This window comes from Pogoniulus pusillus, chromosome 23 (genome assembly GCF_015220805.1).
Source record: "Pogoniulus pusillus isolate bPogPus1 chromosome 23, bPogPus1.pri, whole genome shotgun sequence".
NCBI classification, from domain to species: Eukaryota; Metazoa; Chordata; class Aves; order Piciformes; family Lybiidae; genus Pogoniulus; species Pogoniulus pusillus.
In genome coordinates, this window is record NC_087286.1 from 438,818 (window position 1) to 466,128 (window position 27,311).

Sequence of the window (27,311 nt, forward strand, 5' to 3'; positions counted from 1 at the left end):
TGTTTGCTCATCATTTCATCCAGCTCTCCCCATGTTCCCCAGAGCTCTAGCTGCTGTGGAGCAGTGGCAGTGCAAGAAGTCTCACTCCTTTTATGCTATATAAAACATTAAGGAATGAGGAGCTGCTTTTTAACTCACTGAGATATCTTTTTGTTTCCTTTCAGCTCTATGATGGGCCTGATGTACAGTCCAACCTGATAGGCACTTTCTGTGGACAGTCCCTTCCCCCAGCAGGGGGTACTACAGGCACCAGCCTGCACGTGGTGTTTTATTCTGATGGCCTGAACGCTAGGAGTGGGTTCCAGATGCTGTGGCATGTTAATGGTGAGTTAAGCAGGTTTCCCCTGAACAGGTGTGTTTGTTTCTTCCCTGCACAGGTAATGGAGTCCCAGCTTGTTCCAGCCTGTGTCATCTAGGTAGAAATAACCCATTAGAAAGCTAAATACCTCAGATGCCTTCCCAGTGAATGTTTCTGCACATGCACACCTAGAAGATGGTCTGGTGAGAGGCTGGGAGCTGTTAGTGAGATACCCTTTCATTTGCAGGAGCAGGCACAGGCACAAGGGGCAGGTACAGATGCGTGCTGCTGCAGGGGTATTGTAGGTGTCCCAGGCTTTCTGCTGGGGATCCCTCAGCCCTCAGTTTGTCCCATTCCTGTGAACTTGGGTTTGTCCTCTCTAGCTTTCTTTGGTGGCGCTTGTTCATTAGGTCATGTGTTGGCTCGCAGCTGCCCCTCACCTTCCTTCTCTGCATGAAATAGCCTTGGCCATGATGTGCTCTGGCTGTTCCTTCTCTTGCTCTTGCACGTCACCAAGACTGTCACCAGCCTCATTAAGCAGGCAAGCCTGCAAGCCAACTATTAACCAACCTGGTAATGACTGCACAACTGTAAATGAGGTTTGCAGCTTCTTCATGAGCGAGGCCACAAACACAACTTTTTCGCTCTGCTTATATAACAGCCAGATTAAATTGTGTGCCATTGTGCAGCCCATCAGAGAGCACCCAGCCTCAGGGACAATGAACTGGCTGCAGTTGCCCTGCCTGCCTGCCTGATCAGCTCAGGCCCCTCAGCGCTGACAGCGTGGCACGGCAGGTGATGCAGGCTGCAGAGGCCCTACTGTGGGCTGCCGAGGTGCAGGACGTGCTGTAGGTTGTGTGAGTGGGAGCTCCCCTGTGCTCCAGCAGCCTTTGCAGACTCCCAGGGGGTTCCTGCTGACTAGACAGTAGTGGTTTGCATTCAGCAGAGGTCAAGGCGCATTTCTGGGCAAAGGAAGGACCTATGAGGGAGGAGTGAGCAAGAGCCAGCAGGGGAAGTGCTGCAGCACAAAGGTACCTCCTTGTGCTTCGAGGTGATGTCATTCTAGGACTGCACAAAGGAAGAAGTGGAGGCTTTTATGCACAGCCAGACAACATCGGCTCCATCCAGTAGCCATGGTACTGGGTTAACTCACTTTTCTAAAGCTCTCAAAGCTTTCCAGAGTCTGTCTGTGTAGTAAGCATTCTTGTGCTTTCCCTCCACATCCCCCTCCCAACATTTCCCGAACACTCCAGCTCTCTCCCACCCCCCTGCACTCCTTTTGAGCACTGGTGCATTCACTGCTGTCAGACAGTGCTGTCCCTCTCTTCATTCCTGCAAACTAAACCATCGCCTAGCCTGCAGAGGGTTCAGACTGCTAGTGTGGGGCTGTGTCTAAGCAGCAGAGCGTGGTCTGTGGGTTCAGATACAACTGGCTGCTAAGGAACAGAATTGCTGGCTTTGAACATCCCAGCTGTGACTCCTGGCTGCCTGTAATATGAGTGTAGATTACTCCAGAGCTGACCACAGTTGTCATCTCTCTGTTCCTTGTAGGGACTTCCTTTATCTGTTCGATTGGTGTCATGCACAGTTAGGGGTGTTCCTCTTACCCTTGGTGGCAAGTTGCTCCAGATAGTCTCTGGTTGGGCTGTGAGATTTGCTTCTCCCACCTGAACGTTTTTCAAATGCACAAAACCAGATCACTGGAGAGTCTCCTCCTCTGAGGGAACTCAACAGGAGACAGAGCCTTTGAGTTGAGTACTTCAGAGTGAAGCATCCAGGTCCCCTCTTCCTTGGGGGCAAATCATTAGGAGAATCTAAACCTGGATCCAATGTCACCTGACAAGAAAATAAGGCAGCTAAATGTACTGCTGAGAGAGTGTTTTTACTTCTGCTCCTGGCAAATGTCTACCCTAAAGTTCAAGAGGTTGTGAACTGTTTCTCAGCCTGCACATGTGCTCCTTAGCTGGCATCTATGAAGCATCTTTGCGATGTGCATCAAGGACCGTCACATGCTTTGGTGATAGAGGAGCAGCTCTTCTCTTTGCCACTGTATTCCAGTACAATTCAGACATTCAGGCAGCTTTGCTTGCAGCTATGAGGTGATCACAGAAGGCCAACAGCCTACCTTGTGGGTAACTGATGGGAGGAGCACCTCCTGCCACACATCACACAAGTTTCAAACGTTTTGATTTGAAACATTTGCATCTGATCTTTCCAGCTGCTGAGACACTGGTCTGGGTTGCTGAAGAAAGCCCAGTCTCCAGTCTTTCTCAAGTCAGTTACTAACTGACCTTAGCATAGGGCTGGTATTTATGCTTAAAGTAGCCCATATAATTTTAACTTGGATGGAAAGCTGCAGTGCAAAGAATTCAGTATAAAAGTGGTTGTGTGTCTGAAATCAGACTGTTCATCTAGGGGCCTTCATTGCTGTGTCTGGCTTTAGAACTGATGTGGCTAAATCACTAATGTTTGCCTCTGCAGCCAAGGCCTCCCGAGGGTTGCTCAGCACAGCAAAGCCTGAACCCGCACAGTGCTGATTACACTTCTGCTGTTTATTAGAAAGGTTAATATAGGCAAATGTATTTTGGGGCATATATTGGCCCTTTGTGAAAGAGCAAACTGTGGGTAACAGCCTGAATGCTGCAAAGATGGCTTGCCAATTGGATTGCTTTCCTTAGGAAAAACCAGTCAGGAGGCCAAAAGGGGCAGAGGTCTGTGAGTGCGAAATGACACCAGTGACAGCTGTCACTACCACAGCAGACACATATTTCGTAGGGCTGTCGCTTGCCTTATTAAGCAGTGTGCATGTGGGAGCTGGCTGCTTTACATCTACCTCTGCATTTCACTGCAAGCTGCTTGATTGCCAGCAGAGCTTATACATTCAATTGCCCTCCTCAGCATAGCCAAAATGCGCACCCACGGCTCTGCTCTCTGTGACAGGTTAATTCCCCCTTTTCACAGGAGCAAAGTGCACTTCTGAGACAAGGATTCTGTAGCCCCGAAGGGTTGTACTGACCTTTTTCTTTTGCCATCATCTTCTTCCTGTTGCAAATCCTGTTGCATTTCCCTGTGCAGTGATTGATGGACAGTGTGTGGAGAAAGCCACTTGCTGCGTGAGAAGGTTTTGCTACTGGGGGTCTGTACTTTCAGAAGCTGACAGTGGCTAACAGGCACACAATAGCTAAGGACTGGGAGGTTCAGTCTGTGTGTCAGGTGAAATGTGAAGTGGTTTGCTAGCTCTTCAGGGAAGCACCACAGAAACAGAGGCTAAATTAGCATGCAGAAGCCATTCACTGCAAGCATTTGCCAGGCATCCCTTAGGATTACTGGAATGATTGCACAGCAGGTCAGTGAGGGGGCTGAGGCCCAGATTCCCTCAGCCTGAATCACAGCTCTGCTGTGGTTTCCTTGTGCAAGCCTTTGACAGATGGCCACTTGCTCAGCTTTCAAAAGTGACTGTTGCTTTTCACAGTCTTTCTGTCACATTTTTTCTAAGGGTGCACAGGACTCCTTTGGAGGGCTCTGTTGAACCCCTGAGCAGTTGTTTGGAGTTGTGGGTGGTGCCATCTTCCTAAAATGCTTGTTGCTGAACAAACTGATTGCTCAATCAATATTTGAGAGCTACCAAATGGCTTGTTTTGAACACTGAACACTGGCAGCTGCTCTGGGAACTATGACTGTACCTTGGAAGATTCATCTCCTCTTTAAATGCCTGAATTTGCCTATATGAGTCTGGGTCTCAATAGTCCGTCCCTGTTGATTATCCATCTTACTTATTTCAGATTGGAATGGAGTGAGGGAAATACCAGAACTCAGGAGACCAATATAAATAGTCAAAGCTATAGCAGTGATTAAAAAGTCAGAAAGAAGAAAACCGAACCAGAAAGAAGCAGTTTTTCACTTGAATTTTTACCCCCTTGCCCTCATCACACAGATTCTGCCACTCTCTCCACTGGATAATATTCAAGACCTACTCAAGAGAGCAAAATATTTAAGAATCAAATCCAAGTTATGCCTGGTGCAGGTGTGGGTGTAGTGCAGGCAAATGTTCACACTGCGTGGTGCTCGCAGCCACAGTCAGTTAACCTTCACACTGAAACAGTTCACTGTGAGCACAACGAACGGAGCAGTTCTGAGTCCTTGCACTGCCCTAGTGCTGATGTGACAGGAACAGTGCCATTTCCCTTTAACCTTCGCGGCAGTGGTTTTTCTAGTGTGTGGCTAAAGCATATCTATAAATGAATCTGAAAACCTTGCCAAGATAGAGGTTTCCACAGCTTCCAACCTCTCGATTCAGCCATAATTATTTATGAAATGAGAGATTCTTCTTTGGTTAATGAAGGCCATCTGCTAAGCAGACAGGCAGGGGTACGGAAGGATTACAAATCACCCCTTGCACAACCCTCAACGACTACTGAGGTTTGAGCCAGAGCACAGCCAAGACAGCAAATAACATGTTTCCTGAGCTTTCTGTTTGTTGTGTCAGTTCCTAGCAACTAAACAGCAGCTTAGGTAGCTGGTTTCAGTATTTTTTCAAGGGAATTGCAGGACCTTTGCTCCACTGAAAGAATCTCTGCCTCCCTTTGTGCCACTGGGTTTGACTGAAGGCCTGAAGTTACCAAAATGACTGCAAAGAGCTCTGTGCAAATGGAGCAAATACCTTCCCTGCAGAGCAGATGGCTGGCTGCCTGTCCCTGCACGGCAGGGCTGTGTGTTCCTGTGCTGAGGATGTGTGTAAAGATGTTCATTGGGAAGGGTTTCAGATTTTTCCCTGTTATTTCAGTGAGCCCTGAAGTCATGCAGCAATTTCTAGGTTTTTCTTCCACGTTTTTATTCCCCCCTTAGGACAAAATATTTTTTTACTTTGTTGCCATAAGCAGCACAAATTCCATTTCTTTTAATTGAAGCAAACTTTAATCTCCCTTTGCAGATTGACTCCAAACATTGGGAGAAAGTTTGTATTCATTAAATGGTGATGCCAGAGATGCAGGAAGTTTAATTAGCTGTGATGATTACATCATTGTTCAAACTATTCCTGTTTCAGTATCCTTATGAAGTAGGCAGCCTGCTTGTGTATGGAAATTACATTGTCACTGTCAAGGTCCAGGGAGCCGAGATTAACAATATCTCTGTGAGAGGAGCAAGATCTGTTCGTATGGATTTCTGTGTTGTGAAATTAAGGTGCAAACGAGACAAGACATCACCACGAAACTATTTATGAAAGGATAAAGACAAAACAGAGAGGGGGGTGGGGGAGAGAGATAAAGAGAACGATGGAGAAGAGAAGGAGCAGGGAAGGAAAAGATCTGTGATCATATTACCTTCAGTCGCAGGTGAGGGGGGGGAAAGAGAGAGACACAGAAGCGTGGCCCAGGGATGACCTGCTGTGGAGTTCATCAGGGGTTCTTCTGGTGGTGGTGCGGGTCTGGTGGTCTGCTGAAGGTGCCACCGGTGGTCTGCTGGGAGTGCCTCCCTTTGGCAGGCATCCTCCTGCCTTGTACACAGTTTTCTGCTCGGTGCCCAGCCGCAGCTCCCCAGGAACTCCTCCTGTGTACCCTCATGCATTCGCAGGGGTCCGGCGCCACCGGGGGAGGGTCTTCGCCCCCTCCCTGGCTGTACCTGTCCATACCCTGAGTACACAGAAGCCTTTTCCCTTCGGGGTATCTGAGATAAGATGTAGGCATCCAGGGCATTCCAGCCAGGCTGAGGTCCAGGAGTTTCCAAGGCGCTGTTTGTTGATTTGCATCCCTGAGCTTTAGGCCAAGCACAGAGTCTGAGTCCCAGCAGTTACCGAAGGCAACCTTTACCTTTGGTGATTAGGGAGAGAGATGCAATTTTTATCTTTGTTGACGAGCCAGAGAGAGGATTTAGAGTCTCACAGTCACTTACATTGGCTTGTCCAAAAGCAGGAAAAAGCTGCAGTACATACACGTGCATGCTGCAAAATCAGGACTGAGTCTTTCTGCAGTTTTCCTTCTAAGTGCAAAGCCCATCCCTAGATGTAGCTGCATCTTCAGCCTGAACATTTGTCTGAGAACTCTGCTGATTAAGAACCTGCAAGGCCTAGTGTAAGCACCTCAAGGCAAGGCCTCTCTTCACAGCCAAGGCACAAAGAACGTGAAGAATGCTTGCAGTTTGGTTTTCTTTGAGGGCTTGTATCTGTGACCCAGTTAAAGAGGGCAACAATGCTCCAAGAAAAGTGGAGAAGACACTGAATAAATCAGGGTCCAAAGGCTGAATTCACTGTTTGAAAACATTCAGGGCAAAGCTTTTGTGAGTAGTAAAGACCTATCATGTTCCAGGAGCCGAAATGCAAGCCGCAAAGGTGGAAAGTCAAACTGTGCTTCTCACTTTGAAACAGTTAATTAAACGACTTAGTGAATTAACCGAATTGTAAGGCTAGGCAGACGGGCCACAGACAGCATTTCTAAGCATAATTTGTTGTGTTGTTTTATCTTTGCCTGCTCCACATAAGAGTTGTCTTAAACCCTTAAGTATTTCTGCAGATCAGTTGTTAACATCACCTGGCATCGATATTTCAATGAAAGCACAACCTCATTTGGGTAAGAGCAGAAACACAATAAATGGACCTTCTGCCAGTGGCTGGAGAGCCCAGAGATGCTGCTTCTGCTCTGATACAGAGTTTTAGCTTGGCAGGGCAGCCAAAGCAGTTCAGGTGAGAAGGTCACGTTTGCAGAGGTCAGTGTCTCCTTTCCCGGGCAGTGAATATAGGCACCGACCCAGCGTCTGTTTGCAAACAATCAATAAACGATTGGTAACAGGAGTTCAGCAGATCCATTTTAAGAGATGAACCACAGAGATCTACATCTTCCTTCTTTTACCGGGGCACTTCAGAAGACTCTTTTTGCTTTCAACAAAAAGCCTCTTCCGGGAACATTTGTAGCTGGAAGAAAAGAAATGGCACAGTAACAACAGTTTGAGGTTCTTATTCATGTGCTTCACATCCCTCATCCAGCGAACACCGATTTTGCTCAGAGAAAACAGAACCCCCCCTGGAGAGGGATGTGAGTAACGGGAGTGCTGCTGAGGGGCTGCGCAGAGCCTGTGCCTGGCAGCGCAGCACAGCACAGCCTCCCCCTCCTCCCAGCCCCTTGGCTCGCAGTAAAAGCCAAGGCTTTGTGGCTAGCAGGAAACTCTTAGCAGGAGCAGCTGAGTCATAACTGCCTGTTTAGATTTAAAATGTTCCCAGCTTTCTTCAGGCGGAGACCAATAGGGCTTGGCTTTGTCTGGCCTGCTGAAACTCCCCTGCCTCTGCCTTCCCACCCCCTCAGGAGCAGAGCCGTAGAGTCTGGTTGTGGAGATCTTTCTGTTTCCCGAGCTGGCAGCCTCCTTCCGAACAGAGTCCGGACCCTGATTTATTCGGTGTGCCCTCAGCAGCCCTGCTGCTCTGGGGCCGAGGGAAAGCAGAGAGCAGCTGCCCCTGCAGGCTCAGCTGTGGGGCTCCCAGCCCGCCCAGGCCTCTGCTGCCTCCACCTGCAAAAATCCAAGACCTGGTTGCTGTTGAGGAAAATGAGGTCATCTTCTGGTGGCAGTGAGGAGAAAGGGGGTGGTGAGTTGCACTGCAGCTTCCCTCCTCACTGTCTCTGATGAGATGTTGACAGGTAGCAAAGGTCCAGGGTTCCATCATTTACCCACCATACTGGCAGGCCTCGGGGAAGTAAGTGCCCTAGCTTCTCCTGTTTGCAGGGGACTGAAGGCAGGGTTGGTTTCAAACACACGTAAGCGCCTCTTTTGCCCTTGTCGGAGACATCAGACAGCCTGGCAATGCGGCTTTGTGGCTGCAGGGCAAACCACCCGAGTCCTGGAGCATCCCATGCAGCAAGGTCAGGAGCAAAGGGGAGCCAAGCCCCTGCCAATTCACCCTCGAGACCAGCCTCAGCTGTGTAAAGGCTTTGCTGCAGCAGAGCTAAATACTGTTCAGCTGTGGGAATTCTTGTGCTGAGAAGATGATTTTCCAGTGATGGGCTGACAGATCTGTGTTACACTGCTGGCATGGCTGGAGGCTTCCTCACATCTGCACTTAGAGGGGTCTTTTTAAGCTTAAAGTAGCTTCTTCTCATGTTCCTCCCTTTACCACCTGCTGCTCATTCCTCTCAGATTTGTATTTTGCAGTCCTCTAGGTTGAGCCAAGTGTGGCAAAGACAAACACAAGATTTCAGGGAGGAGCAGAAAGCCCCCGTGGTGAAAATGATGGGAAATGCCTCTGGGGCCAACAGCCACCCTTTACTAGCCACAAGTTTGTCTCAGAAGGTGTTGAGGGGAGTGTTTGCATTGAGCTGAAGCTCTCATTGTGGCCTTTCAGTATCTGAAGGGGGGCTACAAAAAGGCTGGGGAAAGACTTTTCAGGATATCAGGGAGTGACAGGACTGGGGGGAATGGAGTGGAGCTGGAGATGGGTAGGTCCAGGCTGGATGTGAGGAGGAAGTTGTTCAGCATGAGAGTGGTGAGAGCCTGGAATGGGTTGCCCAGGGAGGTGGTTGAAGCCCTGGAGGGGACGGGGATGGATGAGGCTGTGGCCAGCCTGATCTAGGGTAGAGTGTCCCTGCCCATGGCAGGGGGGTTGGAACTGGCTGATCCTTGTGGTCCCTTCCAACCCTGACTGATTCTGTGATTCTATGATTTCGAGGTTCCTAAAAGTGTGAAGCAGAGCAATGGTCAGAGATAACCTTGCACGAGTTGCAAATTAGTTGAGCAGAGCAGAGGCATAGTTTATTTGTTTGATGTTATAAGAGATCTGCTGTAATTAAAAGTTCATACACAGGTGCTATTTATTGCTTCTGGCATCCTGCAGGAGTTGCCTCTGGGAATACAGAGCTCCTGGTTTGGTAGATGGCTTTATTAGGGATTTGGGGGCTTTTTTGCTGTGTGCCATCTTCCTTCTGGAGACAAAGCCAAAGAGGTTGACAGAGTGTGGGTTTTACTTACAAAGCTCAAGCAACCCCATAAAAGCTGTGTGATTAGGTTATTAGCTAGTGCTAAGCAAAGTACCTGGGGACTTGTGAAGTAGCAGAGAGGAAAGGAAGAGCAGCTGCCAGGCAGGATGGCACACCCGCAGCAGCAGGTCCAGCACACTGCTCCCTTGCTTTCTGTGTGTGACAGGTGCACAGCCAACCTACTGCCTTACCTAAAGGTGAGGAATCACCACGGATGTAGCTGATCTCTACCTGCCCTGAGGCTGGGGAGGGCTGGTGTGCCTTCCTCACCTTGCTCACACCCAGGCACCAGGGCAGGGAGAGAGCCTTCATCAAAAGGAGGCAAAGGCAGCAGTTGCCACATAAAGCAATGATCAAGCTGCAGTCTCAGTGCTCAGCTGCTTTCTGCTGTCAAATCAAGGCCTGCATTTGATTCAGTGTTTTGCTTTAAAAAAAAAAAATCTAGCCCATAATGTGCAAGAATTTGGTCACCCAAGGGGCTGGAGATGAGGCCAGTGCCTAACTTCTCAGAGGTGGCATGTTTTACAGTTGCACTAAACCAGAACATGAAACCCTCCAAGTGTCAAAAGCCACCGCAGCCACGGGGAGCTGGCAGCCTGCAGTCAGCTCAGCTGCCTGAGGGAAATGGCATTGTCCTTAGCTCGATGATCTCCAAAGCAGTGGGAAACAGCATTTGTACAACAGTAGGAAGTCCTCCCCATGATAACTTAGTCTGTGTATTAGCTGAGGTCAGTAACAACTCAGGGTGGATCTGATTTGGTTTTCTAGAACAATTCAAAGTTTGAGGCCAGTACAAAAACTGTCACCTTGCTTTTGCTCCATGTCTCAGTTCCTTCAGCTGTCCAAGCAGATGCTGAGGTGTGGTGAGAAATGTGCCAAAAGAGGAGCTGAAGTGCTTGGTGTATGGGCAGGGCTAGCAGGTCCAGGCTGCCGTTCCTGAGCTTCTGTTCCCTGCTGGACCCTGATTCTCCATGAGGGCACAGAGCCTCCCACCCAACACATGCCCCCGGATGAGTGCTGATAGCTGTCCCCATTGCAGAGCTGGTGGTGAGTTTTTTCCAGAGCCCTTCAGCGATGTCTTTGCTGTCTTCTCAGGTTGTGGAGGAGAGCTCTCTGGCCCTTCTGGTTCCTTCCACAGCCCTGGCTACCCCAGCAGTTACCCAAGAGATAGGGAATGCATCTGGTACATTCACACAGCACCTGGCAGCAGCATTCAACTCACCATCCAGGACTTTGACGTTCAGTATCACCCCAACTGCAGCTACGATGTCTTGGAGGTAAGAGCATCAGATTTACTCCTCAAAGATATGCAATTCCATGCTTTTCTTTCTGGAGCAGATCATCCCAAGAACTGCCAAAGAGGAGCAACCAATTCTACTGCAGTTTCCCATTCCTGCTGTGGTTACAGTTATGTTCCACAGGTATTGTCACAGAAGACACAGTGCTCCTGTTTTTCTCAGCTCTTAGGCCTCCTGTGCCTGCCTACATGGCTCAGTAATGATGCTAGCACTGCAATTGCTAACAAGAGACAGAACTGCCCTAAAAAACAGCCTTAGGAAGTCCTCTTTTACAAAGAACAAAGTGTAGGGTGGTGTGCTTCCCAATGGAAAGGGAGGCGATGGATTGCCAGAACAATAACTAAGGTGAGACCTTGTGTTCAACCTTCCGAGACACCCAAACCTGAACCCAGGTGTGACAAGTAGAGGGAAGACAATCCTATCCTTAGACCTGGCAGCTACACTATTCCTGATCCAGGCCAGGATTCTGGTGTCCCTCTTGGCAACCGGGGCACATGCTGGCTCATCTTCAGCCAGCTGCCAGTCAACACCCCCAGATCCTTCTCTACCTGCTTTTTCTCATATTTACTCTCTTGATTTCACTTTTTCTTATCTCTGAGTAATGAGTTCAGTGCTTGACAGATTGACTACATCAGCTTCCTGTTCTCTTTCCAGCCCGGCAACTTCCCACTTGTGGCAGGAAGTCAGAACGGGTACTACAGCAGCTCTGCACCTTGCTGTTCCTCCCTGTCCCTTTGACTCTCTGCTCTCTGAAAGAGGAAGCTGTCTTTAGAACGTGGCGATACATTATGCTCTTTTCTGCTACTTTCACAAAGTCTTGCAGTAGTTTCCCCAGTAATCACAGAACTTGCTCACCTGGATGTGTTTAGCTTTCACTCAGAAATGCATCCTGGCAGAGAATCACAGGAAAAGGCTATGGAATCATTCCTCCAGCAGCACCTTTGCTGCTAACTTCGTTTTTGTACCATGGTGCATTGAATACTTCTCTCTTGCATGTTTTTTCTGAAGCAGTGCTGCCATGATTCCCCAAACTGTGCAGTAACAGCCACGTGAAAATGGTGTGTGTCAGAACCCCAAGTTCTCCCTGCAGTTTCTGCATGATCAGGTGTTTGACACATTCTCCTTTAAGCCTCCTCCTCCTTGTTTCTCTTCTGCTCCTGTTCAGAAGGGCTTGTGGTGATAGGCCGAGGGCAACAGTTTGGAACTGGAGCAGGGCAGAGCTAGGTTGGACAAGTTCTGCACAGTGAGGGTGGTGAAATACCGGAACAGGTTGAGGCCCCATTCCTGGAGACATCAAGGTACAGACTTGCTGTGGCCCTGTGCAGCCTGCTCTAGTTGGAGGTGTCCCTGCTGAGTGCAAGGGGTTGGACAAGATGATCTCTGAGGGTCCCTTTCAATCCTATGCAATATCTGAATCTGTAGTACTGTTACACTCTTGCTCTTCCCCATCAGACCTCAGCCTTCTTATCAGCCTCCATAAGCAATCTGTTTTATTCCTCCTAAAAATGTTTTCCAGAAAAGTTTTCACAGAAATTGAAGCCATCATTATGAGCTTCAACAAGTGCCAGGTCCTGCACCTGGGCCACAACAACTCCATTCAGTGCTCCAGACTTGAGGCAGAATGGCAGGAGACCTGTGTGGAGGAAAAGGACCTGGGGGTGCTGACTGACAGGAGGATGAACAGGGCCCAGCAGTGTGCCCAGGTGGCCACGAGGGCCAAGGCCATCCTGGCCTGTATCAGAAACAGTGTGGCCAGCAGGAGCCAGGAGGTGATTGTCTCTCTGCACTCAGCCTTGGTGAGGCTGCACCTTGAGTGCTGTGCTCAGCTCTGGGCACTGCAGCACAGGAAGGACATTAAGGAGCTGGAGTGGGCACAGAGAAGGGCAACTGAGCTGGTGAGGGCCTGGGGAGCAAGGCTGCTGGGGGAGCTGGAGCTAATTAGTCTGCAAAGAAAGAGGCTGAGGGGAGACCTCACTGCTCTCTACAGCTACCTGAAAGGAGGTTGTGCAGAGGCAGGCCCTGGGCTCTTCTCACAAGAGGTAGAAAAGAAGTAATGGCCTCAAACTGCTCCAGGGGAGGTTTAGGCTGGACATTAGGAAACATATTTTCAGGAAAAGGGTTGTCAGGCACTGGCAGAGGCTGCCCAGGGAGGTGGTTGAGTTGCCATCCCTGGATGTGTTTAAAACCCATCTGAGTCTGGTGCATGAGGACATAGTGTGGTGACAGGCTTGGTGGAGTGGGGGTAAATGGCTGGGCCTGGTGATCTCGGAGGTCCTTTCCAGCCTGAGTGATTCTATGATTTTAGACACAATGAAAAGGATAAAGATATTCGTAAATGGCTTCTGCTGAGAAACACAGATAGAGGAAACCGACGATGCCTGTTTGTTAGACTAGGACACGGACCAGGCTTGTGCAACTGTGGGTGCAGCCTGCCACAGCGAGCCGCAGCTCCGGGCTGAAGTGGCAGGAGCCCTGCCAGTCCATCGCACTCCCAAGTCTGTGTTAGATGCTCTGCTCTTCTCATTCAAACCTAAAGAAACAGCAAGTGTGGCACAAAGCCAGGCTCACTCTGCTAACAGCAGTATCTGGACAGGGATTGGTTTTATTCCCAGAAAATCTGTGTCATGAGTGTGACCAACCGCATCAAAACAGCCTTCTGTGGCTCACAACTCTGGAATGCTGACTGTCAACAATAAATGGAGCTAACGGGGCAGAAGCAAATGATAAGAACAGATGAAAACCATGGGCTTTAGGGCACTGTCCTGCGGCCCCACTGTGCCATCCAGCAGCATTTTATCTCTGGATCAGGAGCTCTGCTCAGAATAAATGATATTATTTTTGTTTTTATCTGTTTGCAATTCAGACATCCTGTGCCGCTCCGCCAGCCACACCCTGAAAGTCATTCTTTCCAGCCATTCTCTTTTCCCTCTTCTTATCTCATGTGGTGACTCTTGCTTTTCCAATTTGCAGCTAAAAGTAACATTTTATTGTTTTTTTGTCATGGAAACACTCTGACTTGTTTTTGTCCAGCCCTTGTGAAAGCTTCTGATTAACTAAACTGGCATAACAGAGAATAGAAAGTCCACTGCTAACTGCGAGGAGCAAGCCTCTGGCTGTGCTTTCACTTTGAAACTGCAGAAGGCCATGGCCAGTCAAGGACACCCACAAACCCCTGAATTCCACCAGCACACCTTCACGTCCTTTATCCTCTTCCAGCAGGCCAGCTATAAGTGCTCAGCTTGGGTCAAATTCAGTTGTGAGGGAATATTCCGGCAATCAGCAGAGTTGCTGTCAGAGCTGGGTTTGGTATCCTTGCCCATGGTGTGCAGATGGTGCCAGGGAGCAGCAGGGATGATGTGAGACAGAGATCCATGGTGCTCATTAGATGCATATTAGAAACTCCTGCTGTTTCCTCTGCCACATAGCTTCTCTGGGCTGGTTTAGATGATTAAGAGCATGTGCTCCTGCTAGATCTCATGCTGTGGCTTTGACTCAAGGAGTATACCACAAGCAGATTTTCAGATTCATGTTTTGAACAGGCTTCTGACGCAGGCAGCTGTGACTGGGCTGTGTGAGCAGCCAGGCAGTAAGACTCTGCTGGAGACCTGAGCTCCTAGCGGACAGACGTGCTTCTTCCCCAGCCTGTGGCTGCTTCATCACAAATTCTTACTCCGAGCTGTGATTGCAGCCATTCTGAGCTCCTCTGGATGCCTGGAGATGATCGATTGGATGGAGCAACCATTGCCCAGTCAAATCATGCAGCCTCCTGCAGGGTGCACAAAGTACTGGCTCAGCCAAACCCCAGATGTTTGATCTATTGACCCTCTGTAATCAGACACTCAGTCTTCTGATCATCTAACAGACTACAATGTCAATACAAAAACGAATCCCTTATTTCTTCTGCTGATGCGTCTGAGGATTGCCCTGGAGTCACTGAACCCTCTAGCAGCAGAGTGGCACTGGGCACCGTGAGCAGCTGGCAGGGGCGCAGTTATGCACCTCACATGCACTGCATTTCACTCAGCCCTGCAACTGCTGCCACTGGCTCAGCTGTTCGTAAGACTTGCTCAGATATTTAGCTTGGACACAACCCAAACTTCTTCTGAGGTTAAAATTATCTGGTAGAGCTAATTAAAATACTGAGTTTCCCTCATCTCAAAGAGGTCAGAGGCTGAAGTGCCACAATGAAGGTTGGGGGTTGTGGTACTGCTGCTTCATCTTTTGCTTTCTTTGACCTTTATGGTGCTTACCAGACTAAGAAAATATCAGAACAGACCTGACAGACTTGAGATGCTACTTGTGGGAAAATCCTGATGGGTTGTTTTGATTTCCAGTTGTCTGGATTTGTTGCTAGACCTTGCCATTCTCTAGCTTAGCTTCAGGGTTTACACATGACACACATCAGCACAATGAGATTCTCCTGCTTGCTAGTTCTGTTGCTGCAAGACAATAGACCACTCTGTTTTGGTGGAACTCTAACAAGTTTTCACACTGAGTTTTCTGCCGAGCTGAGGTTACTTTTGCAGCTGCTGTCTTACCAGGGACATACTAATGGGAGGTAGGAAACTCTTAACGTCAGGTGGCATTTTGTTAGCATGCAAGAGGCTAAGAGAATTGAATTGTTGAAGGCATTAGGCAGCAAAATCACATTTGTTTTTTGATCATTGCACAGAATGTGTGTGTTTTCTTGAGAAGGAAGCCTCAGGAAGGTGAGCCAGTTCCACCAGTCAGAAATGAGCTCAAACTGAAGCCAACATCCCATTTGGAAAACAAGAAACAGGGTTATCAAGCCTTCAGCACTACCATCTATTTACTTGGAACTGGTTTAAAAATGCATTATAAATAGAGAACGCTGCTGCTGAAGTTCAGAAAGTAGTGGTATTCTCATTTACAGCTGCCTGAGGGGCACTAATAACCTGTCTTCTGTGGAGAGAATGTATGCCTGTTTCTGCAGAGTATTGCAAAAGTAGTTCAGCTGGCCAAACACCCCACAGTTTGGATGTTGGTTCTGCCACCAAAATCAAGCAAACTGCAATGTATTTTATTAGGAGACAAAATCTAGCCCAAATTAAACTGTGCCTTTAGTCATAAAGGTGCAAACTGTCAGCATGAGTGCTGGCAAAGAGTTGTGCTTTGTTTGCACTGGGACACAGAAAAAAACTGGGGTTATATTTCCAGGGAAAAGAGGTATTGACCCTGGAGGGGTGGGGGAAGGAGAATGTGGCAGTCCCTGAAGCAGACAATTCTTATTTCATGGAGAGCTGTTGCAATTCATGCTCATGCCAGGTGGTTTGGGGCCCAAGTAAAGCTGTGGAGAAGACAACTCTGCTTGCTGCTGTGCATTTTGAAATGGGAAACACTTTTCAGTACTTAACAGCTTCTTTTTTCCTCCTGCAGTTCCCATGTATTGTGTGGCAGACAGCCTCTGAACATCTCTGACAGTGTTTCTTTCCTTTCTAGGTCTATGGGGGTCCTGATTTCCTCTCTCCCAGACTAGCCCAGCTCTGCATTTCAAGATCAGCACAGAACCCACTGCGAGTCTCTACTGCTGGCAATTCAGCTGTTATCCATTTCAAGGCAGATGCAGTAGGCACCGGGAAAGGTTTTAATGCCTCCTGGCAGGAAAATCTGGGAGGTGAGTATGGTAGTTAATGCCTGTCTTGGTTCTAGTTTAAATTTCCCAGAGACTCAAATATAGTTAATAGAACCAGTAACAATTTCTAGGATGCCTTTCCCTCTTCCCCCTTTTTTTGTCAAAGAGAAGGAATTAGATGTGGAGAGGAAAAGGTAAAACAGACCCAAACCAATAGTCTCACTTTGGCTTGGAAGTTAAAAGAGAAAACTTCAACAATAAGTAAAAGGTATTTGAGGCAGGGGAGTTACAAAGAGGTATAGGGAAGGGAAAACAAGATACAAATTAGATATATACAACCAGATTGATGGCAATGGGATTTGTCTGCCTGCCACGTGGTAAAACAAAGCGCAGCAGGAACAGGAGGGTGGTGCTGGCAGGCAGGGAGGCAGAGCAAGAGAGGATGAAACAGAAAGTTCCTCTGTTTTTACAGGGGGCTAGACAGGAAGTAGGAGTGGGCTAAGCACTACACCTGGGGTCAGGTTCAACATCCACCCCTGGGGAGGAGTCAGGAAGACCACTCCCCCAGGAGGGTTAACCCTTTACAATGCCAGGTGACATTCAGATCTGACATGTAAGCGCTTAACAGAGTCACACAGCACAGCACTGAGAATTGAAGAAGAATTTGAGTGTGACTGGGTTTGGTAACACTGAGAGATGCAGAAACACACATAGAGGGGAAAAGTAGTCTAACTAGCTGCAGTCTAGGCTGGTTTCTGTGTGTTATAACAGTTTGGCTTGTTGACTTTCTCTGCAGAGTTAATCAAGACAGTTCTGTAATCAGAAAAGAACTTTCGCATGCTAGCAGCTCTCACCCAGAGTCCTTTGTGAGCTGAATGATGTTTTTGGCTTTAAACTATAGAGTGAAGAGTATCTGAGAATGTGGCTTAGCTTGGAGAACTTGGAGGCTCCAAAAATATTTGGATTAGTAAATACTTGACCTCACTGAGGTCCATCCACCCCCAGGTGATTATTTGTTCAATTATTTGGTCCCTGGTAGTGAGTGCAAGAAGAGACATGTGCAAAAGCCCCAGCAGGAGGGCTCTAGCTGGGAGTCCCAGGGAACAGGCCAGTTAGTAGCACGGCAGTGCAGTAGAAGGTGAGCAGAGGCAGCTCTTGGTGCCTGCAGTGGTGCTTGTTTAAGCATACCCATTTGTTAGTTTGTCAGGGTTTATGCCTCTCCACTCTCACAAGTTTGAGGAGAAAGGCACAGGAGTTTTTATTTTTCATGATGAAAGAAGTCTACAGTAGTCCTTGGAATGAATCCCCTTCTGAGAGCTGCTGGATTGGTTTTGCCTCTCAGGCCCCCTGAAACTTTCTCATCCCTTTCCAGCTTCCCGACGGTTATCCTCCGACCCTCCTCTACAATTGCCCTTCACCAGCATGCAATGACAGTGAAGTTTTTACCCTTCCAGCAGGCTGCCTGCAACTACAGCAGTCTCAATGTCTTCATCTCACTCTCCTCCACCCCTTTACAGCATGCAAAAGTCTTGAGTTTTGTGTTAGTCCCACTGAAAGCCCTGGCACTTCCAGCACACAATCACTGATGTTTGGGGAAACCAAAGCTGCCAGGCTAGGAGAGTACCAGCATTGATGTTCCAGCCTTTGCAACAGCCAGTATCAGCCTGGGGCTAGAAAGAAACACAACTGCCAAGGGCTGTTGCTGCACATTCACCAATAATGATAGCCTTTGTACTTTCCTGGTAGTTCTTTCCATTGACCTTTGTTGTGAAGCACAGTTGAATAGCTGGAGGAGCACTCATCTGACACAACTTCAATGCAGATGTTCTTCCTCAAATACAACTGGAATCTCTGCACACAAAAGACCTTGTGATCAAAGCTGATTATGTCTTTTTCAGGCTGTGGTGGTATTTTCCAAGCTACCAGCGGGGAAATCCATTCTCCAAACTATCCTCAACCTTATAACAACAACACAGATTGTTCTTGGGTCATCCAAGTTGACTACAGCCACAGAGTCCTCTTGAACTTCATGGATTTTGACATTCAGAATCACCCCTCATGTGACTCTGACAACGTTGCAGTAAGTAACAACAGGCATTCCCAAAGCTCCCTTAATGAGCCTCCTGAAATGCTTGCAAAGAGGAAGCTTACTGTGCAGCCTGGGTTGTAATTGGCTTCAGGCTGGGAGCTGCATAGTCACGTTTATTCACTGAGGAGCTAGTTCCCTTTGCTTCCCCAAGGCCTTTCTCTATTCTTCCGGGTTCCCACTTCAATCTGGAAAGATCCTTTCCAGAAAGCACCATGGTTTTCCTTCTGCTGTGTGCAGTTAGTACTGCAGGAATAACCTTGTACATAAATGGCTGTTGTGTGCCACTTCACTTGTGGTGCAGCCAGCCAGAGCTTGTCCCAGGCCATAGGACGCACTGCCCACACAGGTTATAGAGCACCCACACCCTGATACCAGCCTGGGAGAGAGTGAGGTCTCATCCAGAGAGAGATGGTGGCTTGCTTTGGGTATGTGCTGTGTATTCAGGTACTCCTCAGCTGTCTCTCTAATTGCTTCATTAGAGCCACTGCTCTGTGAAAAGCTTCCCGTTGCTGTTGGTTGGTTGTGTTGATGTCATGGAAATGCTCTATTGGTGCACAGTAACAAAGACATCTCCACATCTCCGCTTGGCCGGTTGGGAGCAGGCACATGGAATCCTGACCTTTGATGGCACATTGCACTTCACTCAGTACAAAGGCATGTGTGAGCACCACCAGTTGGATAAAGCACGGTGGCTGTGGCCCAAAATCCAGCTTGATAAGCTCTCATTTTCAAAGATCTCAATTTGGCATGAAGCAGGACTCTTGCGAAAGCAGCATGGGTTTTAGCAGCACTGCCTCCTAAAGCTGCCCTGGGCTGAACCTGGCCCTGCTCTCCTGAGCAGAACCAAAGATTTCTGTGGGCCACAGATCATCTTTATACACTGACTGCTCATTTTTGTTCTGGCTCTGAAGCACAGGGAAATCAGATTATGTCTTTTTATTTAAACTAAGTGCATCAGGGGGATCACTGAAAGGGAAAATCGATTGGAAACATCTCCCAGTCATCTGTGACATCATGCAGGAGTAGAAAACCAGATTGCCCGACAGGAATATCAGCCATCTGCCATGGTGTTACTGGTTAAAGTCTCCCCCAGAATTCCTCAGATGACAGGCTCAACACTGAGTAGCCCTGACAAGCTTCTTGCTGAAACTTGCTGCCAGTGGATGTGTGTTCCTGCCTAAAAATTGCCTAAAAACTGCCTGGGGACTCCCTGAGCTCCTTGCAGTTGCAAGCACAACCCCCATTACCTTTATAGGCTGGAATCAGGCCCTGGGTTTTCAGTCACTGAAAGGCATCTGCCCTTCAGATAGCAGAGGAGGTGGCTGTGGCAGAGCTCTCTGCAGGAGTGAAGCTTGCAGGCCACAGCAGAGCAGGGACATCCTTTTTCCTCTATTGCCATACCAGTTGTTTGCTTCTGCTTTTTGTGGGTTTGGGAGGTGGTGAAGGAGGAGAAAGTTGCCCATTGGCCCCAGCTGTGCAAACACAGCTGAGGCAGCAATGTGAGCAGGGAGGGGGGATTTAAATTAAATACAGACATCAATCCCTGCCCACCAAGTAGAGGATGGTTTGGAAACAGATGAGGGAAAGTGCTGGTTTGAAGCCAAGAGATAATGAGGGGCTCTGAGGCTCTGGTGTATGAGGTAAAGAAGAGCTCTTCAGAAGTAATGTAGGGGGACCAGAAGGGAAGAAAGGAATGGATGGGGTTTACTTTCTTTGCCTGGTATGCCAGGAGGCAGACAAGACCTTGTTACCAACATCTGGATGTGATTTGTGTTCATCTCCTTCCAAAGCTTGCTATATGCCTCACGCAGTAATAAGAGAACAGGGTGAGGGGACAGAGAGTGCCTGGAAATGTGTAAGTGGATATCTGACTGTGAACGGTTCAGAAACTGCATTCCAAAATCTGTGTGAATGGAAACTCTGGGCAGCTGAGGAGGCTGCTGGGTTGTTTTTCTCTCTCCAGCATAGGAACAACTGCTGGGTATGACTAAGGCAGTGGTTCCGCCCCGCTCTGTTTCTTACATTGGTACTTCTCTGTATGGATTTTTTTTTGCTCTGGGAGTTCTCTTGGGGCTCCCCTCCACCCTGGAATGTACCTCTGGCCTTTTCCTTTGTCCTTCCCCTTCTGGGCCCAGTTATTTTCCCCTGGGCTGGTGCTCCAGATTAATTTTTTTAGAAAAATATTTCCACTGTAAATTCCTTTCCATGGGAGATGATTCCTTGCGCTGGGAGATGTTGGGGTTTGGACTGGTTGTTTTTTTCCTTCGGATGTTTTCCATTGCACATTCACTGTGTGAGCAAAACGGGGAGGGGGGAGAAGACTCCTGTCCGCTGGCGCTGAGGGATGGGGCTTGCGCAGCCGAGCTGAGTGCAGCTCCATCCGGGCTGGCGCTGCTCCGAGCGTCCCCTGCAGCCAGCGGGCGTAGCGCACAGGCGCTTCACTCGCTGAGCTGCCGAGAACCAGCTCGCCCCTCGGCTCCTGTGCCTCTTGTCTGTTGCCACATCATCTGCTAAGTGAGGATGTACAGCCTCTGCTTTCTATGACCTCAGCTAGGACTCAGTTCTGTTTTATAGGAAGCACAAGGTCTTTGAGAAGACTTTGGGATGCCACTGGCACCATACCCGAGGAATGAAAGTTTAGCTTCTGCTATGTACCAGCCCGTTTCTCTCTGCCTTAAAACAAACAAATGTGTCTCTCTGAAGGCAAACAGAAGGAAAGAAGTAGAGACTGCCCTAATGGCTGCGGGTTTTGTTCCTCCGTGTGGGCAGCATTGTGTCTGGTGCTACACCAGGAGTGCAGGGCTGTGAGAGTCTGGGCTATTTGGAGACTGGAGGAGAGCATGCCCCAGAAGACAGTGCTTGTAGCACAAGGCACTGAAAAGGAGGAGAAAGAGTTTTCTCCTTTCAGTGGCTTTGATTAAATACATGTTATTTCTCTTCCCTGATGAAGTACAACAAGTAGTGCTCAGGAATTTAGAAGTGTAAGCCTCTGGGAGCTAAAGAGATGGGATTTCATTTATTCCAGATGCTGGCAGAGAAAATCTTCCACGAGAGAACAGCTAGAACTCTGTGGAGGTTTTATGGATCAGAAGACACAAATTGTTTTTGTCTTCTCATGTGATTTTGAAAAATGCAGGACACATTTGAACAAGAAAGCCATGAGTCACTTGGTCATGGTCACTGTGGAGAGAGAGGAGAAGAACTAATTGCTGCTGTGTGCAGTGCAGATGAAAACTTGGCTTCTAAGTAAGCAGATGCTTCATTTTCTGTTAGTCCTGTAGCCACAGAAGTGCATTTCTCAGATGTTTTCAGAATCACTTTAAGAACCTCAGAGAGACACGACTCTTTTGTGCACTGGCGTGCAAATATTGTGGACCATTGGGGTTTCTGAGCTAGAGTGAAGGCTGAAATCCTCCCCATGAAACACTTCACACTAATGCATAGCAGGTGAGTGAAAATGATGCAGCTGTGAAATATCTCTGTGTTGCTGTCCTGCTTGACCCATAGCTGCCATAACTCCTGAGCTGCTGCTGCGACTCACTCCTGCTGCTGCTGAACTGTTGCAAGGGTAGAGGCTAGGAGGGACTTCTGCTTTTCCGAAGGAGCAGACAGTGCTGCTCTTCAAGCAGGCTGCCCAGGAACAGCAAATCCTCTTCAATTAGAAAATGTTCCTTCAACTTGATGCTCTTCTACAAGTATTACCACAGAAAGACTTTGCCCCAGAAAGCCCTTGGAAGGAAATGCCTGCCCAGTCCCTCATGTTACTCACCCACAGTCTCTCCCCAAATGAGGCAGCTCCACTGCCAGAGTGTCCCAAAAGTCCATGTGTCCATGGCCAAAGCCTTGGCTGAGCAGAGCATCATAGAGCCACCACACTCAGCAGCTCACAGGGGCTGCAGGCAAGCCCTCTCTCAGTTCTAGCACTGAGATAAAACTCTCTCACTACTGTCTGGGGAAGGGCAGCCCCTGAGTTCCCAAGGCTCATTCTGTTAGTCTTTACTTTTTTCACATTCCGTGTTTGTGACTTTCAATTCACGCAGTCAGATTTCTATGCAGAGCACATCTGCAGAGGAAGAATAAATACTGCCCACTGTCTGCTGAAGGCCTGACTCTGGCAGGATGGCAAGAGGGAATAGGGTGGCTGGGTGGATATCTTGGGTCTCTCTACCAGGAACTCATTTTGACAGACAGCGCTGTACATTTCACACTCTGCGACGAGGTCCCACACAGCTGGCCAGTGTCAGAAGCTCGATGCTGTGCTCATGAACACAGCTGTGTTGGAGTATTAAGCAGGAGATTTGTCTTTTGTTTCTTATCTCTGAGTTTTCCTTGAGGCAGGTTGAAGGAGGAAACGCTGCACTGTGTTATGCAGTCTGGGCAGAAAGTTTGAATTCATCTGTGCTGCATTGCATAGACTCCTTGGAATCTGAGGCACTTTGAAATAAAAGGAAACACTCCCAGTAAGAAGGACTTTGCTTCAAAGCCAATGGCAGCATTTTGCTCAGAGTGAGCTTTTCTATAGCCTCTAACATCCTAGCACCTGAGTATCTTCCAGTCCTCCTATCCATACTGTTCTCCCTTTCACTATAAGGAGCTGAGTCTCAGATTCTGTTTGATGACCTCCCTATGGTAATGTGGGATAATTAGCGTTCATTAATGATGGAAGAGGAACTGAATCCATTTCTTGTTGCTGCCCAGCATCCCAAAGGCTCTTCCTCTGCATGTCACCCAGCTGCTGATGGCCCCAGTGCCCCCCACTTCTGAATCCAGGAACAAGGGCCTTGGGGCTGGGCCCTGTCTCCAAACACACAGCAGCGGCAGCCACCTCTGTGTCAGTGCTGGAAAGCTTGGTGGGGTGTTCTGAGCCTGTGGCCATGTTTCCAGCTCTGTGCTTTCCCTTCTTATGATTTTGATGTTGCTTAAGCTAGAAACTCATTGATTTTAACATCACTGTCCTTCTTTTCCTGATTATGCAAGAGAGGAAGGGAACAAAGTTATCAGCTGGTGAAGTGACAAGTGGCATTTTGTAAAACCAGCTTTGCTTCCTTCTTCCCTTTTTAGACTTTTCTTTATTCCCACATAGCAATCTGTATGTGTGCAACTCAGCACTCTAAAGCTGTTATAGGGCATAAATATATGGGTTCTGGTCCTCAATGTTGGCCTCATGTATCTGAAAACCTTAACTGTACCGTCTTGCCTTTTTATACGTGGCCGTGGCTCCCTCTGGGGCTCTGGTCTCATGTTAGGCCCACTCTTTACCCAGGCAAGATGTGGGCTTGAAGGAAATGAAAGCTACTGGAGAGCTGATGTTAGCCGTGAGCAGACAGCAGTACACGTGGGGGTATTTCTGGGTTGTTCTACGTACACACAGAGGAAAGTGGTTCCTTGTTGCATCTTTGCTCTGAAGGCTGCAGTAGCTCCAGCCTGAAATCCACACAGAATCCAGAGAGGTGATGCCCAATTTGCCTGTGCTGCCCAAACCAGGGCTGCACTGGCTTTGGAACCTGTGAGGTAGAAGAGAGGGAATGGAATCGCAGTCTTCTCCATACTCGTTTCCTCTTTTCATACCAGGTATTTGATGGTGCCAGCAGCGAAGCACCTCTCCTGAGGAAGCTCTGTGGAACACAGCAGCCTGCTGCCATCACATCCTCTGGGAACCTGCTCTTTATCCGCCTGCGCTCCAGCACAGCCACGCAGCACCGCGGCTTCCACGCACGCTTCACTGAGGGTGAGCTCCTGCTGTGCCACGAGGCACATTCACCTGAGCCAGGCTGGCGGTGCCAGGCACACTCTGCTAGCACAGCTGGTAGCACAGGGTACTCTCTCTACACCTGCAGCATGCCAGCATGGACCTTTGACAGGGCTGAGTTGTTCCAAGTGATAAAGAATTTAAAATGTCAGCATCGTCTTAGATTCTTTGGCTGGATCACAAAGAAGCACTTTCTATGGCAAGGGGGCTAGCACACAGCGGTGGCCTCTGACTCCTCCTCCCTAAAGGGTCAGCTCCCCATAAGTGTCCTGAGCAAAACTGAGAGCTGGCATCTTGCACAGGCCCAGTGACAAATCACATTTTCTGTGCCTATCCATGCGCGTGACCCTGCAAAGCTAACATTGATCCTGTGTGCTGCTGCCGCTGGAGCCCACGGCTCCAGGCCTGCCAGCCCTGCCAGACAGCAGCTATCCAATTTGTGGAGGACTAATTGGTCTTTTACATGGCTTCCTTTTTGTTAGAAAGTGGCACCAACTGGGCAGAACTTTTGGTGCAATAACTCATTATTTGATTATTTCTGATTTTCTTTCTTTTTTCCCATACCATTGGAAACATTTTCTCCCCAAGATACAGCCAGAAGTGCCTTTCATTTTCTTCTTAGGGTTCTTCTAGCTATAGCTTTGTATTTTTCCCAGAAAACTGTTTTTCTTTGAAACCAGTGTGAAAAAATATAAAGAAAAGGAGAAATTCGCACCAGCAAAAATCTCAGGAACCCAAATTAGATAGATGTCTGCCAGTTGGGTACCTAATTAGGCACTTCCGACTAACAGCTGTGAGAGCCCAGTCTGTTAAACCTTCTCCAAACACGTTTACTGGCCTAGGCTTTGCACAAGACAAGCCTCGTGAGCAAGCACTCCCTGCCTAGGGTACAGGCAACCCAACTTCCCTCTTCCTGAAAAGACTCTGGAAATCTCTTGCTTAATGTTTTAGGCAGCTCAACACGAGAAATGACTCGCAGTCATTGGTACCTAACTCCCCACCCTGCTGTTGAAAGCAGCCGTGTGTTAAACTCAGATCTGGAGGGGTTTATGAGGAGGCAATGTGCTCGGAGAGGAGACATGGCAGCACTCTGGATGGTGAGCCAACATTAGGCAGCCAGCCAAGCTCTTGCACACGTGCAGCATTTCATGCAGTCATGGTTTTATTGGTGCAGCTCACAAGAGTATTGTGCCAATGCAATCTGATGCTATCCTGGGCCATTGGAAGGTTCTGGAGAGCTTCTCAGGATTTTTTTTCTTCTAGTTGTCAACACAGGCAAATGAACAGATAAATGCGTATAGGATTGCGCTGTCTTAAACACAAGGGGGTTTGGGCCCAGGATTGCTCTTCTAGTCCATAAAGAGCTGATAAAAGTGAGATCCATGCTCAAGACACTCTTACTTCTCTCAAGTGGTCAGCTAGGTGCAGCATGGCCTGTGGGTCCAGGGTCACTGAGTGCTGGGAGCTAGTCCTTAGTCTCTCCTCTGATACCTGACTGTTGTGAACTGGATCTCATTTCCCAGTGCTACAGTGTGCTGTGTTCCATGCCTTCCTTTTCACTGCAGAATCTGAGCTCTGTGTTTTATGTTTGTAAATATCTGTGTGTGTTTCATTCTAAAGCATGTGGAAGTTCCATAGAGTCAGATGCAGTTGGGGCAGCAATTTCCTCTCCTCTGTATCCTGCCAAATACCCAAACAATCAGAACTGCAGCTGGATTATTCGGGCTCAGGAACCATGTAAGTACGAACATCTTTTATAGCCAGCTGGGATGACTAACATCCTCATCCCCTCTGCTGCAACAACAATACCAAATTCCTCCTTTATTTCTTTAGGAAGTTCTGCATCCTGGTAGTTGGAGAGTGTGGCTTTGCTAATCTGCCCCAAGTCATGTTTCACTGTCAGAGATTTAGTGCATGGTGAGGACAACAGTTTACAGCTTTGCCATCTGAGCTGATTTACTGCTGCTCCAAGTGCTGCAGTTATAAATGAGGTGTCAGTTGCCATCTGAAGTCACATTAGTTTGTGAGAAATTCCAAGGGTTTCTTTATAATTAAGGCACTTAAAGTGACCTTATTCTGGTCTGGATTTCTCAAGCTAAAGTTGTCTCAGATCTAATCTGTGCTGATAACATTTTTAAAAAAGACATTTTAATTAAATAATGAGAGTTTCACTCCCAAATTCAAACAAAACACAGAAATGTTCTGGTCTTATCTGCATGTATGCACCCTCCACACAGATTTTCACACAGATTTATGACTAGTCAGACACCACCAGGTATGGTCAGACACTGGTACTACCTTTAGTAGCCAGCAGCATTACCTTTCTGTTGTCAGATTCCCCCCCAGGTATTTACAATTGGATAACAGTGTCCTGGCAACCTCAGCTGAAAGGAATGCTTATCTATAATAACTGGATTTCAGTTCTTCATCCAAGGTTTTTGTTGTTAAAATCACAGAAGGTTTCAACCACATTTGTAGGTTTATTTTGCTGTGCTTTACAGTTAAAATTGATTGGGCGAAGTAAATACCAGCACAAAGGTGCAGGGGACAGCAACCCTTGCTTTGGCACAACCATCTACAAAAGGACATGGTGGCAGCTGTCCTCTCCTGCACAGACTGGTGTCCTGGGTCCTCTGTGAAAGTTCACGTGTGGCTCTTGTTTCCTGAGTTACATCAACGTGAGAGACCAGGAAACGCTGTGTCAGAAGTGCTCTCTGTGTGTCCAGGCTCGGACAACGTGAGAGAAAAGTTAGTTACCATCTGAACTGCCAGACGTGCTCTAGCTGCACAAGAGCTCCAAGGCCAGAAGTAAGCAGTGTGCCAGCCTGCTGCTGAGCACAACCTCTCCTGCCACTTGTCCCTTCACCTCTGTTCCAGTACCTGAAGGGGGCTACAGAAGAGCTGGAGAGGGACTGTTTATAAGGGCCTCTGGTGACAGGATGAGAGGTAATGGTTTGAAACTAGAGCAGGGTAGATCTAGACTGGGCGTTAGGAAGGAGTTCTTTGCTATGAGGGTGGTGAGACACTGGTACACAGAGAAATTGTGGATGATTCATCCTTGGAAGTGTTTAAGACCAGGTTGGATGAGGCCTTAAGCAACCTGATCTAGTGAGAGGTGTCCCTGCTCACAGCAGGGGGTTGCAACTGGATGACCTTTAAGGTCACTTCCAACCCAAACCATTCCATGACTCTACCACACTGGCAAGAGCAATACAAGAGTCACAAATACCCTGAGTCAGAAATGCTCTTATTCAGGAGGTAGTCTGCAGTTCAAGGGTGTGGAAAATCCAATTCTGTACAAATATAGCTGAGGGTAGTTAATGATCCTTT

The 27,311-nt window shown here is 48.2% G+C and overlaps 1 protein-coding gene across 1 annotated transcript in view; it reads left to right on the forward strand.

The window, feature by feature from the left end:
- Positions 1-27,311, forward strand: part of CUBN (cubilin) — a 176,702-nt gene that overhangs the window by 68,792 nt on the left and 80,599 nt on the right. Inside the window, 6 exon segments of the mRNA XM_064162269.1 lie at positions 165-324; positions 10,348-10,529; positions 16,011-16,185; positions 18,042-18,223; positions 23,804-23,960; positions 25,602-25,718. Of these exon segments, the coding sequence (XP_064018339.1) occupies positions 165-324; positions 10,348-10,529; positions 16,011-16,185; positions 18,042-18,223; positions 23,804-23,960; positions 25,602-25,718 (973 nt within the window).